The 14,676-nt window shown below is 47.6% G+C and overlaps 1 protein-coding gene across 1 annotated transcript in view; it reads right to left on the reverse strand.

Annotated features, from left to right (window-relative positions):
• Window positions 1-10,084, reverse strand: part of STK35 (serine/threonine kinase 35) — a 38,845-nt gene extending 28,761 nt beyond the window's left edge. The window contains exons 1-2 of the mRNA XM_029917925.1: window positions 9,621-10,084; window positions 8,428-9,025 (exon numbers count right to left, since the gene is read on the reverse strand). Of these exons, the coding sequence (XP_029773785.1) occupies window positions 8,428-9,025; window positions 9,621-9,926 (904 nt within the window). The 5' untranslated portion in view covers window positions 9,927-10,084. The remainder of the gene's footprint in view (window positions 1-8,427; window positions 9,026-9,620) is intronic.
• Window positions 10,085-14,676: the final 4,592 nt, after the last annotated feature.

The raw sequence follows: 14,676 nt of genomic DNA on the forward strand, positions 1-14,676 counted from the left end.
ATCTCAGAGGACTAAGTAGGTGCTGACATCTCCCAACAAAACGGCGCCTGCTTTATTCAGAGACTTGAGGCCAGTAGGCTCAGCATAAGTTCAGTGTGAGCTTCGGGAGAACAACCACCTCCTTTAGAAAGGGAATCAAAATACCCAGGAATTTATATACCTATATCCAAGTGGTCTCCAGAAATTGGATTTCCTTGCTCTAGTCAAGTCCATTTAAAGGTTTCCTGGGCACACACTGCTGGTCAGACACTGGATACCAGATAACCAGTAATCTCTGCCTCGCAAATGATTCTGGTCTTCAGATGCAGAGGGACCAACCACAGCAAAGGGAGCAAGGAACAGGGCACAGTTCTGCCGGAGGAGCGGGAAGGGAAGGGTAGTTAGGAGAGAAAGGCGGCCTCCACTCAGGAGTGACCCTGGAGCAGGGCAGCACACCGCACAGGGCGGGTGTGAGCTTGCAGTGGGGGACCCAAGTAATCTGCGGTCAGCGCAGAAGAGATGGAATAGGAGATGGGCGGAAAGGAGGCTGGAGATGAAGATGCTGGAGTTGGGTCAGAAGAGCCGGTGTCTGGCAGACTGGAGGATTTGAACTTGGGCTCTCAGAAATGGGAAATAAAAGTTGTTGACATATTTTAGAATGATATACTACTTACTGCATCTTAAGTCACTGATTTTAAGACATACCGTTTACATAAGACGTACAAGCTAACACCACCACCACACACCACTGTTTAAGCAAGCTGGGTTCTGACTGCCAAGACACTAACACACTCAAGGTCTCAGAATCGCTGAAACAAGTTCCCTCTGCAGGCATGAGGAGTAAGAGATGGAACGACAGACCTCAGCTGAGCGATTCAGGACTTTCTGAAACCCAAAGGAGAGAGGACTGGCAACAGAGGAGAGAAGGGATGGAGGCGAAGGTCTTGGGAGGTTTAGAACCAACTGAACTCAGGAACATCGCATGTCCTAGGTGACAGAAAGGAAGACTTGAGAGTGCTCTAGCCAATCCTCCTCCTAATTTCAACCAAACCCCTATCTACTTAGACCCTCATTATATCTCCCTCTCCAGGTGAGGACACTAAGGCTCAAGATTAAATTAGTTGCCTATGGTCTCATGGCCAGTAAGAGGCAGGGCCTGGTCTCTACAGCCTGGATTCCTTTTTTTTTTAATGTTCATTTTTGAGACAGAGAGAAACAGAGTATGAATAGGGGAGAAGGAGGGAGGGAGAGGGAGGGAGAGGGAGAGAGACAGACACACAGAATCCAAAGCACGCTCTGGGGTCTGAGCTGTCAGCACAGAGCCTGACGCTGGGCTCAAACCCTCAGGACCTGAGCCGAAATGGGGTACTTAACCGACTGAGCCGCCCAGGCATCCCTACAGCCTGGATGCCTTGGTGCCTGCAGCAGAATGGACACCTAGCTGTTCTACGGCCCACTGTGATGAAAGGTCCCTGTTAAGTTCATGAACGTATGCCCCCAAGGGGTTTAATGTTCACCAAGTCCCTAGAGCTGATGGTCCAACCACACAATATGCAGATTCGTTTTTCAGCAGAGCACTAATTAGGATTCTGACTTAAATGTGCTGAGACAGTTCGGCAATGTGTGTTGGAAGTCTTCAAAATACTCCATCCATTCGACATAAGAAAATCTCACTCTAGGAATTTAGTCTAAGAATACCAAAAAGACACACACACACACACACACACACACACCCCTCAAAAACTTCCACTGCCAAAAGCAACAAGGAGGGCACAGTAAGCACCCCAAGCACCAGAACTAGTATTTGACATAACAAAGTAAAAGTGAAGGATTGGATGGGGCTCCTGGGTGGCTCAGTCGGTTAAGCATCCAACTTCAGCTCAGGTCATGATCTCGTGGCCTGTGGGTTCCAACCCTGTGTTGGGCTCTGTGCTCAGAGCCTGGAGCCTGTTTCAGATTCTGTGTCTCCCTCTCTCTCTGCCCCTCCCCAGCTCATGCTCTGTCTCTCCATCTCTCAAATATAAACGTTGAAGGTTTGGAAATGATGGTCCAACAACAGTTAGTGGATGACTGTGGTACAGCCACTTGGCTGAATGCTTTGAAGGGTCACGATATATTTCTAATTTACTTAGATAAGAAGTCAAGATACCACGTCAGGTGTCAAGTTTAACACAAAATTTAAAAATATAAAATTATAATTTTTTTCTAAGAAAAAGGATTAGGAAAAAAATCTAGGAAGATAAACTTTGAAGTCATTAGGACAGCAGCCATCCAGGGTTTTGATTAGTTAAAAGCTGTACATTAATAGATTACGTTTTAAGGTGGCTCAGCTGAAAATCGGTCCTGAGAAGACACTCAAGAAGAGGACCCTTCCAAAGACAAGCCCGTCTTCCCCAAGAAAGAGGGGCACACAGACAAGTCCCAGTCTTAATGACCTGAGGCTGGGTCCAGTATCTACACACAGGGTGTGTGCAAAGTACTTCACAAGATTAGTCAAATGTCATCGTGCTCTAGACAGTTAACCCCTGACAATGGCTGCCAAGACAGGATACAGTGTCCTCCAGAGGCCAAGAGGCCAAGAACCTGCAGGCCTAGCAGAAAAGGACAAGGGCTGTGGAGCCAGTCAGGCCCAGGGTCGACGCCCCCACTCTGCCACTTACATGGCTATGTGACACTGGGCAAGGGTCATAAGACCCTATGAACTGGCTTCATTTCCATAAATTGGGAGACATCGACCTCATGGGGCCACTGGAAGGCTTAACAGGGACACAGGAAGTCTTCTGCGTGGTATCTGGACGCCAGAGTAGACAACTAGTGGGTGTTAATTACGTTCATGTGCCACCACTGGTGGCCCTCTGACAGTCCTAAGGCAGCGTATCAAGGACGTGGAGACTGGAAAGAGCATCTGGATGTAAATCTAGACCCTTCACTGGTGGTACCGGACAAGTTACCTGACCTTTACAGATCTGGATTCTTTTCATGTATAAGAAAACTGACTGGGGTGCTTGGGTGGCTCAGTCAGTTAAGCGTCCAGTTTTGGCTCAGGTCATGATCTCATGGTTCGTGGGTTCAAGCCCCACATCAGGCTCTGTGCTGACACCTCAGAGCCTGGAGCCTGCTTCAGATTCTGTGTCTCCCCCTCTCTCAAAAAACAAATAAAACATTAAAAAATATATTTAAAAAGAAAACTGACCTCCCAATGTCAAGTAGGAGGATTAAATGATAAAAGGAGCATGAAAATACTGAAGCCAGCTATTAGTTCTGGTACATGACAGGGGCCTTGTTAGAATGCAGCCAGGCAGGAGTGGGAAGTAACCCTTGGCGGCCAACTCCTTCCTCTCTCCACATGTGAGGGCCTTACCACTTACCTATGCCTCCCCTCGTGCCCAGATTGCTTCTGTTTGCACTTTTACAACTCCTCCTTCTTCCCCTAAACTTAGTCCCCCCTCCCCTCTCAGCAGCCATTCCCCTAGAGCACCTCTCTCACAGGCTACACTGAAGGAACACCTGTTGTGCTCAGTCCATCTCCTCCATTAGACTGGGCACTCACGGCGGAAGGAAACCGTGTCTCTGGTCTCCTCACGGTGTGCCTCACACACAGTAGGTGCTCAATAATTGGGTGAAATAAAACACGAGAACTAAGAGCTAGAGACTTAAACAACAGGGAAAGTTCCAGTAGTAGGCATGCAGAATATGTATATTAAAGACAACTAGGTAAGGGTCCAGAATTCTGGAGTCACTAAGGACCCTAACCTAAGGCCAAGTCTGAGTCAAAAGTGAACGGATGTTTTCTAGGAGGCTGAGCAGTTCTTGGGAATTTACACTATAAAAAGCATACCCAGTGCAACTCAATTAGCCAAAACTCTCAATTAAGCAAGGGCTGTTCCCGTCTCCCGGGGCTGACATCTAAAATTCCCAGTGCACGCAGAAGGCAGGCAGTCAGTAGCAAGAGACAAGTCTGCGTGGTTGTCTCCAGACATTCAAGAGCAGACCAGAAGGAGCAGGGTCCCTGGCAGCTGGGACTAGGGGGTGGGGGGGGGGTGGGGGCCGGGGCCCGTAGAAACCAGCAGTGCCAAGTACTGATAAGGACATAATTAAAAACAAACAGTAGCCATTAGTTTCAGGGTAAAACGTGATTATGCCCATTTAACCACCAAGAAAAAAACAGAAGCACCCAGAACTTAAGCCACCTGTCCCAAGGGTGCGGCACAGCTGGTAAGGAGAATCGGAGTCAGGAGCTCTAACACCTGTACTTGGATCCCAATTTGGTTGTTTGCCTGGCTGTGTTACACTGGGCAAGTTCACAAACCTGAGTCTCCCCACTTGTAAAATAGGGGTTATTATAGTACTGACTTCTAGAGAATTCAGAGTTGCTTTCTAGGGTCTGGGAGGGGTGGGGGTGGGGGTTAGGTTTTCTTAAGTGCTCAACAGGCTGGGGTGGGGGCGGTTTGTAGGTTGACAAGCCAATCCACGGCTAAGCCCCTGGTTTCCCACCCCACAGGAACTCTGGCCTCAGCTTACTCTAGTCGTCTACCTTCTCTGCTTCCCCATGTCTCCCTCCTCCAGAGGGAGGCTCTGCTGTTTTCTAGGCTACCCACCACTCATGACCTTGAACTGCGGTCCCTTGGGCCCGTGTCTTCTGCATGTCCCATGGAGGAAACTTTGCAGAGCCTCTGCTGATGCAGTGCCTAACACGCCGTCACCACTGGGCATACAGATGCACAGACAAGACTTCCCAAGGACCTAGAAGCCACCTAAAGATCTCAATACAGCAAACGTGAAACAGGTGGTGAAGCCAGAACTCGTGTCTTACCATGACGGGATAAGGCCGACCCTCAGCTTTTCCAAACTTCTTATTTGGTTTTAGGAGCCTTGGGTTCCTCCTGGAAACTATATATATAAATTCCTCATTTGTTATCAAAAGGACCAGTGTGTGCGTTAGAAAGCCCCAAAGATTTTGAGTTAAGCCCAACAAAGAGTCTTAGACTTGCCTGCTGTCTTTTAAGTGGCAGCAATCTTGACTTTAGTTTTAGGTGCACTTGGGACAGGGTCCTCTGGCAATGGAAACAAGGGGATAAAGCAAACTGATGTTTTAACTCCAGTTTCTCATGAGAAGTACTAAAAAGCTAAACAAAGACATCAGGTCATCAAACAAGATAACGTACAGGATTGTTAATCTGGTTTTAAAAGGTTTGGTTTGAATGCTAGCACTAACTCGTGGGGGGCAAGTCCTCTTTTCTAGGCGTGGTTCCTTCCACTGACTCTGAAACTTCCATATTTAACACTCTACTGGTCTATGATCAGAGAAGGAGGGAAGGACATGAGACCCTGAAGCGACCAAACAAAGCTGAAGACCGAGATGCATTAAGTTTCTCTTTTCTTTTTGACATTGGATTCAGAGGTCAAATGATTAAAACTATAGAGATGCCTGCTGTATATTCACTAGGCAGCAGATCCTGAAGAGGGGAAAAAAACCCTCAACTATTGTTTGGCCCAAGTGTGAAATACATCCCCTTTCTTCTTTACCTTATCGACACGGTCCTATGCATTCTTCTTTCAAGCCTACCTTCTCTGCCAGCTCCCGGCTAACTCCAGATTATCATTCCTGTTAATCCTGCACAACATTCTGTGGAAAGCCCTTGTTAACCAGACAACTTGCCTTTTCCTCTGGTGACCCTGATTAGCACGCAAGTCCTCTAAGGTCCTCACACTTTCCAAAATTAAGTTCCTCTGGGGCCAAGAGGGTCTTCCTCCCTCCCCCCAATCCCCAGAAATGCTACTATGGGGACTAAGTAAGATTATGTAGATTTGGTTCAACTGAGACCTGAAAATCAGATTAACACTTTTTTGGTCTATTTCAAAATTATTCTAAATTGCAGGAGGCCGGGCAAAGGTGACTACAGAAGAGTTTAATGACAGGGTTGAACCAGATTATCTCTAAGATTCCTCCCAGCTCTAATATTTCTAAGTGGTAATAGCAAACTGTAATGCCCCAGGGCGGATGAAGACTGCAAATTTTGGAAGCTGAAGGCAGGAAAGCTTAACCTAGAGTAATGTGGGTCTTTTGCATTCTTTACTTTAATACTAATAGCAGAAAACAATGTCTACTTACAGCTTGCTAAATTTATATTTGACATGTAAATTTCAATGTCAGTTTCAAAAGCGAGGTTGTCTCCATTTCCTTTATTGCCCTGAGCCCAAGGGTTACCTGACCCACAGCAGAGGCTCCCACACTATAGAAGACTCCCAATAACTGAAAGGGACAATGAACGTGTGTGGCCCAAAGCAACATTATTTCCTTTCTCTAGACTGGGCTCTAATTCACACAAAGAGGTAGAATATACCAGTTTGTCCTCAACCTGGTGTTACTGACAACAGAGACAATAGGATGTGTTCCATGGACAGACAAGTTTTCGGAAACTTGAACAAGCACATAGCGAATCTCAAAAGGGATGATGAAAGAGGATTCAAAATGTGGACTCAACTTGCTGAGGTTGCTGGTCCCTCCTTATCTGAGCGCTTCGGGATATTTCCAGCGGGTGCAGCAGCTTCGGGACATAGGCACACTTATCTTCCGGAAAAAGGAATGCTCCCCACGGGTTTTAAACAACCTGTAGGTCTCATGTAGTCAGCTCAGACAAGCCAGATTGAAAGCGAGCCTAACACCAAAGCCTATGGTATTAACACCACACTATGCTGCGACCTTTTACTGTGGAGATTTGACAAATTGGTACACGCAAGAGAATTTGAACAGGATTTATACGTAAGGAGAGCAAGGCAAGACTTCACACCCAGGTGGAAGCTTCGAGATTGGCATCAATGAAGTGAGGTTAGAAGGGGATCAGTGGCAAAGTGTGAATTCCCACATCCCAAGGCAGTCCTGTATTATGGAAGTTCAGACTATTCAGTGGAGAGGACTGACCGGTTGAGAACGGAAGTGTAGGTAAGGGGCCTGTGGAACACAGGTAAGCTCAAGTCTCTCAGAAAGTCTTTTCAAAACAAATGCATTTGCCCCGGGGAGAAGAGGGTGGGCTCTTTAGGATGGAAGAAAAGGGGCTGGGCATAAAAAGTGAAAACCTATTTTGCAAAAAGGACCCCAGGTGATACCAATCACAGCCCTCAACCCACCGCCAAACAACTGCAATGGGACAGCGTTCTCCTGGGATGGGCTGTAGGAGATTAAAAATCAGGCAAAAGCTTCAAATAAAATGCCCTAGCCAACCCCACCCGAAGTCCTACCCGTTCCTAAAGGTCAGTTCCACCTTTTTCTCTGGGGAAGTGAGGGCATCAGGTAACCCATCTGAAACAATCTAGGCCTTTATTCAAGACAGATGTGGGTTCATTGTCACTTAAGCTCTGAAAAACTGTAAAGAAACCCAACTTTCCTGTAGAAGCTGATTAACCTCATCAACTTGTTTGTTCACCTCTAATCCTTAGTTTCTCCATTTATAGAAAAAGGAAAGGGTTTCTTCTTCTTTTTTTTTTTTTACATTACCTAAAGTACTCGGGAAGGCATCTAGGACACAGCTAGGACTCTCCTTGAGAAGGTCTCCAAACACCTTTCTAAGCCACCTGCCCTCTCCTCTCTGAGAAGATCCTTGGCTAATTGTAGTCTCAACAAAACTGAATCCTCAGGATGAACTCATTTCCTCTTAAGTGTAGCTAAAACCCCGACATTAGGATGAGCCCTCCCATGACTCCCAAAGGCCCCTTGCCTCGCTGGGCCCCATCTTCACTATGAAGAAAAACACCCAAGACAGACAGCCTTTGGGAGTTAAAAGATGAAGTATGTAAAACAGAGAAAAGGAGGGAAAAGGTGTTAAAAGTTCTGTGACAGCTCTAGGCCCTCCTGGGGGGTTATTATTCTGCAGGCCCCAGAGGACTTAGCCAGGAAACCCACCAGTCTGCTTGACTGCCCTGGGATGCGCCCGGGGTCTCAGAGGAAAATGGAACACTAGGAAGTAAGAAAAGTGCCAGTGGAGCTGGAGGGTGTCAGGACACTGGGAACCAGACAGGGAGGAGGTGTGGGTGGGTCCAGTAAAGTCCTTTTTGTTTGCTTTGGGAGGGAAAGAGAAGAGGCCCCAGAGAGAGGGGGCTGTGAAGGTCTTCCACCAACTTGGAACCCAAAGCCTTGGTCTTCCTTTACGGAACTTTTGTCAAAGTGCTAAAAGTTGAATAACAACAGTTCACCTTTATGGAGCACTTACTAAGATAATGGTTAGCGCTTAATGAGCCCTTTTTAAGAAAATCCCGGCTAACATTTGCACCAGGGGCTGATCCGGGGTCCAGAGATAAGAGGGTCCAGATGCCCAGGCCCTGGGAAAGAGGGTGTGTCTAGGCCCTGGGTGACAGGGCCAGGACCAGAGCCTGGAGGGTCAACGGGGGCCGAGCCATCCAGGAAAATGGGTCTGGGCTCCGTGGGGGCGGGACGGCCGTCGGCGCTCCTACCTTTGAGCGAGGTCTCCACCAGGCGCAGGTAAAGCTGCGAGCTCTTGTTGCCGTGGCTCATGCGCTGGGCCAGCCCATTGCGCTGCAGGACGCACTCCTCAAACTGCACGACGTTCTGGTGGCGCCGCTTGAGGCTGGTCAGGGCCCAGAATTCGGCCAGCGCCAGCTCCACGTTCTCGGGGGCGTCGCAGCGGATCTTTTTGACCGCCACTCGGGCCCCACTGCGCCCGGCCACTGCCTCGTAAACCACGCCGTAGCTGCCGCGCCCGATCTCTGCCAACAGGCTGTACCGCGGCCGCGCCGACCCGCCGCCGCCCTCTGGCCGCCGCCGTGCCAGGTAGGCCTCGCCCGGGGCCTCGGCTGCCACCGGATCCATGGCCTGGGCCGCTGCCGGCCTCAGCTTTGCGCTGGGCGCCCGCGGCACTGGGCTTCGCCTTTTCCGCTCGGGGCTTTGTGTACCTCTTCGGGCGCCGTCCTCCTCCCCCGTTTCCATGGCTGCGGGCGGCGGGGGGAGCAGCAACGGCGCTGCCCGGGTCCCCCCTGCCTCATCCCTCCGTCCGGGCCCAGGACGTGGAAGAGCGGGACCTTGGATTGTGACCTGCGGGAGAAAGGATTGGTTAACCAACTAGGCCGAAGCAGGAAGGCCAGGTAGAAGCGCAGGCCGCAGGGCTTCCCACCACCTCCTTCTCCTCCTCCGGCCGCCGCGGCCCCTTTAAGACGGAAGCCGCCGCTGATGACTGAACAGAGGAGGGGAGGGGAAAAGCGATAAAGACGAAACCACTAGGCTGTGGCTCAGAGGGGGGACCGGAAAGAAAAGCAAAACATCCCCGCCTTCTCAGTTAAACTGTCGCCTAAGAATAGGAAAAACAAGGACCAGCAATCTTCACAGTTTAAGAGAATTGCCTTAAGATGCAATTCTGGCTGCGGAAATCTTTTTTCCTGCCTGGTCTCCTCTGGGATACCCCTCCCCGCATCCCACTTTAGGTTCTCCCAGGTGTAAACAGTCCATTGAATTAAGCCGAAGCTGAGCCCAGCGGACCGACCCAAGTCCTCGAGGGCGGCGGGTTGGGTTAAAAATTCCGCGTCCCTCAGCCCGCCAAACTGGGGGCCCGATTGCCCTCCCCAAGCGCCCGAGGTGATGTGGATGGCTCCAGCCTCCGCGCCTGTTGTGATTCCAAGGACTGCGCCCTTACCTGGCCGGCGCCCCTCCACTTCCGGGCGGCCCGTTTCCCCCTTGGCGCCCCAAGCTGGGGATGGTCCGCTCCGAGCCAGCGCTGCCTACGGTACCGAGCGGCGCCAGAGGCGGCGGCCGGGGCCGGGTGTGCTCCGAAGCCTGCTGCTGCACTGGCGGTGGCGGCGGCGCTAGAGGGGGAGAACCGGGTGTCCGGGCTCCCGCGGCTCTCCACGTGTTCGCGCCAGCTGAGCCGTTTACATAACCTGTTTATATAAGCCGCACCTCCCGCCCGTGTGCGGGCCAGCGGGGGCTCCTGGTGACCCATCCCCCGGGAGGCCGGTCGAGTACCGCGCCGCCTGTCTTGCCAAGGTCGACAGAGCAGCCGCAGCCAGGCGCACCGGGCACGCCGCGCCGAGGCCCAATCACAGGCGAGAACACCCAGCCAACAAAAAATAGGCGCCAAATTCCGCGATCTTTTGCGTCCTCCCGGCCTCCGCGCGGAGGCCGATTGCGCGCCGCAGCTTCCGGCCTCCTCGCTTTCGCTGCGTGAAGTGGAACTGCGCCCAGTAGGCGCCTAATAAATACTGATTGGTTGATTGGATTGGTGGGTTTGATTGATTCATGGGTAGTGCCTGGGAACCGCCCGGCCTGGGCTGGAATCCACACCCTGGCTCCCCATAGTTCCTGGATTCTGGGTAAATCGCTGCTTGTTCCGTGCCTCAGTTTTCTGTTCTGCAAAATGGGTGATTGGACCTTACCTTGCCAGTGTTAAGAGCGCCAAATGAAATGTATATAATTTCTAGTTTAATGCCTATATTAAGAGTAGCAAAATAGATAAAAAGTGGCTAATGGGATGCAAGGCTGAAAGTGCTTTTTTGTTCACTGCTTTGTACTCCAATGCCTGGTACATGCTCATTATTTTTAAGCCGAATCTGTAGTTGTTGAACGCCTATAATGTGCTAGCCCTGTTATAAGTCGCTGGGGGAAAGAACAGTGAACAAAACAATCTCTACCTTAGTTGAGGTTCTAGGTCCCTGGTTCTCCTGTAAGACGGGAGGAACAGTAGTTGGAAGAATCACTCTAGTTACACAGTTGAAACAACAGGACAGGGCTTTACAGTAAATGTTAGATGTTATTAACTAAATGATAGAATAATTTTTGACATGGGTAAGCATGATGGAGAAAGTGAAAGTGCCTTGGGTTTGGGAATAGGCCACTTCTGATAGCTGGTCATTGAAAGACTAAAAGACTAATTTTGTGCGTGGGGAGGGGGTAGATTTCAAATTTACATGTAAATTGCAAGAATAGTAAATTCTCATATACTTTTAGGATTTCTTTTGCACTGCTGGTGGGAATGCAAACTGGGGTAGCCACTTTGGAAAACAGTATGGAGGTTCCTCAAAAAATTAAAAATAGAACTGCCCTAAGACCCAGCAATTGCTCTACTAGGTATTTATCCAAGGGATACGGGTGTGCTGTTTTGAAAGGACACATGCACTCCAATGTTTATAGCAGCACTATCAATAATGGCCAAAGTATTGAAAGAGCCCAAATGTACATTGACAGATGAATGGATAAAGATGTGGTGTGTGTGTGTGTGTGTGTGTGTATATATATATATATATACATATATATATATATACACACACACATATATATATACACATATATATACACATACATATATATATATAATGGAGTATTACTTGGCAATCAAAAAGAATGAAAACTTGCCATTTGCAACTACGTGGATGGAACTGGAGGGTATTATGCTTAGCTAATTTCTCTTCGTGGAGAAAGACAAACACATGATTTCACTCATATGAGGACTTTAAGATACAAAACAGATGAATGTAAGGGAAAGGAAGCAAAGAGAATATAAAGACAGGGAGGGAGACAAAACTAAGAGACTCCTAAATACAGAGGACAAATAGAGGGTCACTGGAGGGGTTGTGTGTGGGGGATGGGCTAAATGGGTGAAGGGTATTAAGGAATTTCCTCATGAAATCATTGTTGCACCATGTGCTAATAACCTGGATATAAATTTAAAAAATAAATTATTAAAAAATAAAGATAAAAAAGAATTCTCATATAATTTTAACCAGCATAACAAATTGTTATGTTCTGCTACATTTGCATTATCATATTCTTTCTTGTGTATCTGTGTATAATATGTACATATACTTTTTCCCATAAATCATTTTAGAGTGGGTTTCAGACATTATGCCTCTTTCTACCACATACCTCTGTGTATATTTCCTAAAAACATGGACGTTCTCTTGCATAATCTCAGGATAATTATCAAAATCAGGAATTTTAACAATGGTATGATTCTTTTTTTTTTCTTTACATGTATTTATTTTTGAGAGACAGAGACAGAGCACACGTGGGGGAGGGGCAGAGAGAGAAGGAGACACAGAATCTGAAGCAGGCTCCTGGCTCTGACCTGTCAGCACAGAGCCTGACGCAGGGCTCGAACCCACAAACCGTGAGATCATAACCTGGGCCGAAGTCAGACGCTCAACCAACTGAGCCACCCAGGCACCCCTGTGTGATTCTTTTAATATGCCTTTAACATTTAAATTTTGTAATTGCCCCAATAACATAGCCATTCCCCAGGACCCAATTCGGGATCACAAATTTCCTTTACTCTGGAGAATCAGTCAATTACTCAGCCTTTCTTCGTCTTTCATGACCTTGACATTTTTGAAGAGTACTGGGGAGTTATTTTGTAGATGTCCTTAATTTGTATTTATCTGATATATTCTCAGGATTAGATTCTGATTATGCATTTTTGGCAGGAATGCCACTGAAAGGAAGTTGTGTCCTGAGTGTAGCAAATCAGAAGGCACGTGACATTGGTTTGTCCCAATATTAGTGATATTAACTTTAATTATTTGGTTAAGGTGGTGTCTGCCAAGATACTCCACTGAAAAATCACTGTTTTCCCCTTTGTAACTAATCAGTATCTTATAGGAAGATATTTTGAGATGATCCTGTTTTTCATCAGACTCGCACCCACTGGTTTTAGCGTTCATTGATGATTCTTGCCCAAATCAATTATTGTTATAATGGTTGCAAAATGGTGATTGCAAGTCCTCTGTGTTGATTTGCACTGGCCACCATAACAAAATATTACAGATTGAGTAGCCTAACAGACATTTATTTTCTCACAGTTCTGGAGGCTAGAAGTCCAAGATCAAAGTGTTGGTACGTTCAGTTTCTCCTGAGACGTCGTCTCTCCTTGGCCTAAAAGTGGCTGCCTTCTGTGTCCCCACCAGATCCCTCCTCTGCTTGGGTGCCTTTTCCTCTTCTCCTAAGGACATAGTCTTAATGGATTAGGGCCCCACCCTAATGGGCTCATGTTATCTTATTCAACTTTAAACCTTTTTTTTATGTTTATTTTTGAGAGACAGAAACAGAGACAGAGCACGAGGAGGGGGAGGGGCAGAGAGAGGGAGACACAGAATCCAAAGCAGGCTCCGGGCTCTGAGCTGTCAGCACAGAGCACGACTCAGGACTCACAAACTTTGAGGTCATGACCTGAACTGAAGTCGGACCCTCAACCTACTGAGCCACCCAGGTGCCCCAGCACATTCATATTTTTTAAAGACCTATCTGCAAATATATTACATTCTGAGGTACTGGGGCTTATGAATTCAACATATGAATTTAGGGTGCAGACCCAAAGCCAGCCATGCTAAAACTAGTGATAAGACATTTAAGGAAGAAGTATATAGAAGCCAAAAGACAGAAACCAGCTTGATAGTGAACTTCAGCCAGTTGGTGAGTGTGTCAAGCGGTACAACCACTTGGGGGGACGGGGAATTTGGCAATGTCTTATGAAGTTAAATACAGATCTGCCCTATGGCCCGGCCACTTCATGCCCAGGCATTTACCGAGATACAAAAAAGTTTATGTTCACAAAATTAAAATGTTGCATAAAACATGTTTATAGTGGCTTTTACCATGAGAATGTTGAACTAGAAAACACTCTAATGTTCATCGCTAAGTGAATGGAGAACCACACTGTGGTCTTTCTATGCCATGAGGTGCTGCTGGGGGTGTGGTGGGGGGTGGGCTGGAATGAAGTGTTGCTATAACAACATGCATGCATTAAAATAATCGTGCTGAATGAAAGTACCTGCTACATGATTCTATATACAGTTTTTTAAATGTTTTTTTAAAATTTATTCTTGAGAGACAGACACAGCACAAGCTGAGGTGGGGAGGGTCAGAGAGAGAGGGAGATACAGAATCTGAAGTGGGCTCCAAGCTCTGAGCGAGCTTTCAGCACAGAGCCGGATGCGGGGCTCAAACCCACAAACCATGAGATCATGACCTGAGCTGAAGCTGGCGCTTAACTGACTGAGCCACCCTGGCGCCTCTATACAGTTCTTGAAAATGCAAACTAAGATACAGTGACAGAAAGCAGATGAGTAGTTGCGGTGGGGAGGGAGGTACGTGAGGAAACTTTTGGGAGCAACGGATGTGTTTATTATCTTGAAATTATCTTGTCATAGTTTCAGGAGAGGGATATGTTAAAGTCGCTTCAAATTGTACACTTTGAATAAGTGTAGTTTTTTGCACATCAGTTTTACAGCTTTACCTCATAAAAGCCGTAAAAAAAAAGGATTAAAAAGAGTTCATGCTAGATGGATCCATTAATAACACAGTCAAGCAACATTGCTCTATGGCGGCAGAAAACACACTGGTGGTTATCTTTGGGGTGGGAAGAGGACTGCTGAGGGGCGCAAAGGAATCTTCTGGGCGTTGGAATTTTATGGTATGTAAATTATATGGCAATAAAGTTGGTTTCAAAGGTGAATTAACAAACTCAAATCCCGGCCAGGCCATGAGCACCAGTTTTGTTACTTAGCACCTCTAAGGACAGAGGCCACCTGGTCCTGAGGCGGGGGCTGGCCCGGTTCCTGCCTTTACTGGCCCCAGAGGCTGAACAAGGCCAATGGATTCTTTCTTCCAGCCAGTTTCCCGAGTGAGCCTTTTTAGTTTTTAAAGTTTATTTATTTTTTTTTGAAAGAGAGGGGGTTGTGGGGGAGGGCCAGAGAGAGAGA

The sequence above is a fragment of the Suricata suricatta genome, chromosome 12 (genome assembly GCF_006229205.1).
Source record: "Suricata suricatta isolate VVHF042 chromosome 12, meerkat_22Aug2017_6uvM2_HiC, whole genome shotgun sequence".
NCBI classification, from domain to species: domain Eukaryota; kingdom Metazoa; phylum Chordata; class Mammalia; order Carnivora; family Herpestidae; genus Suricata; species Suricata suricatta.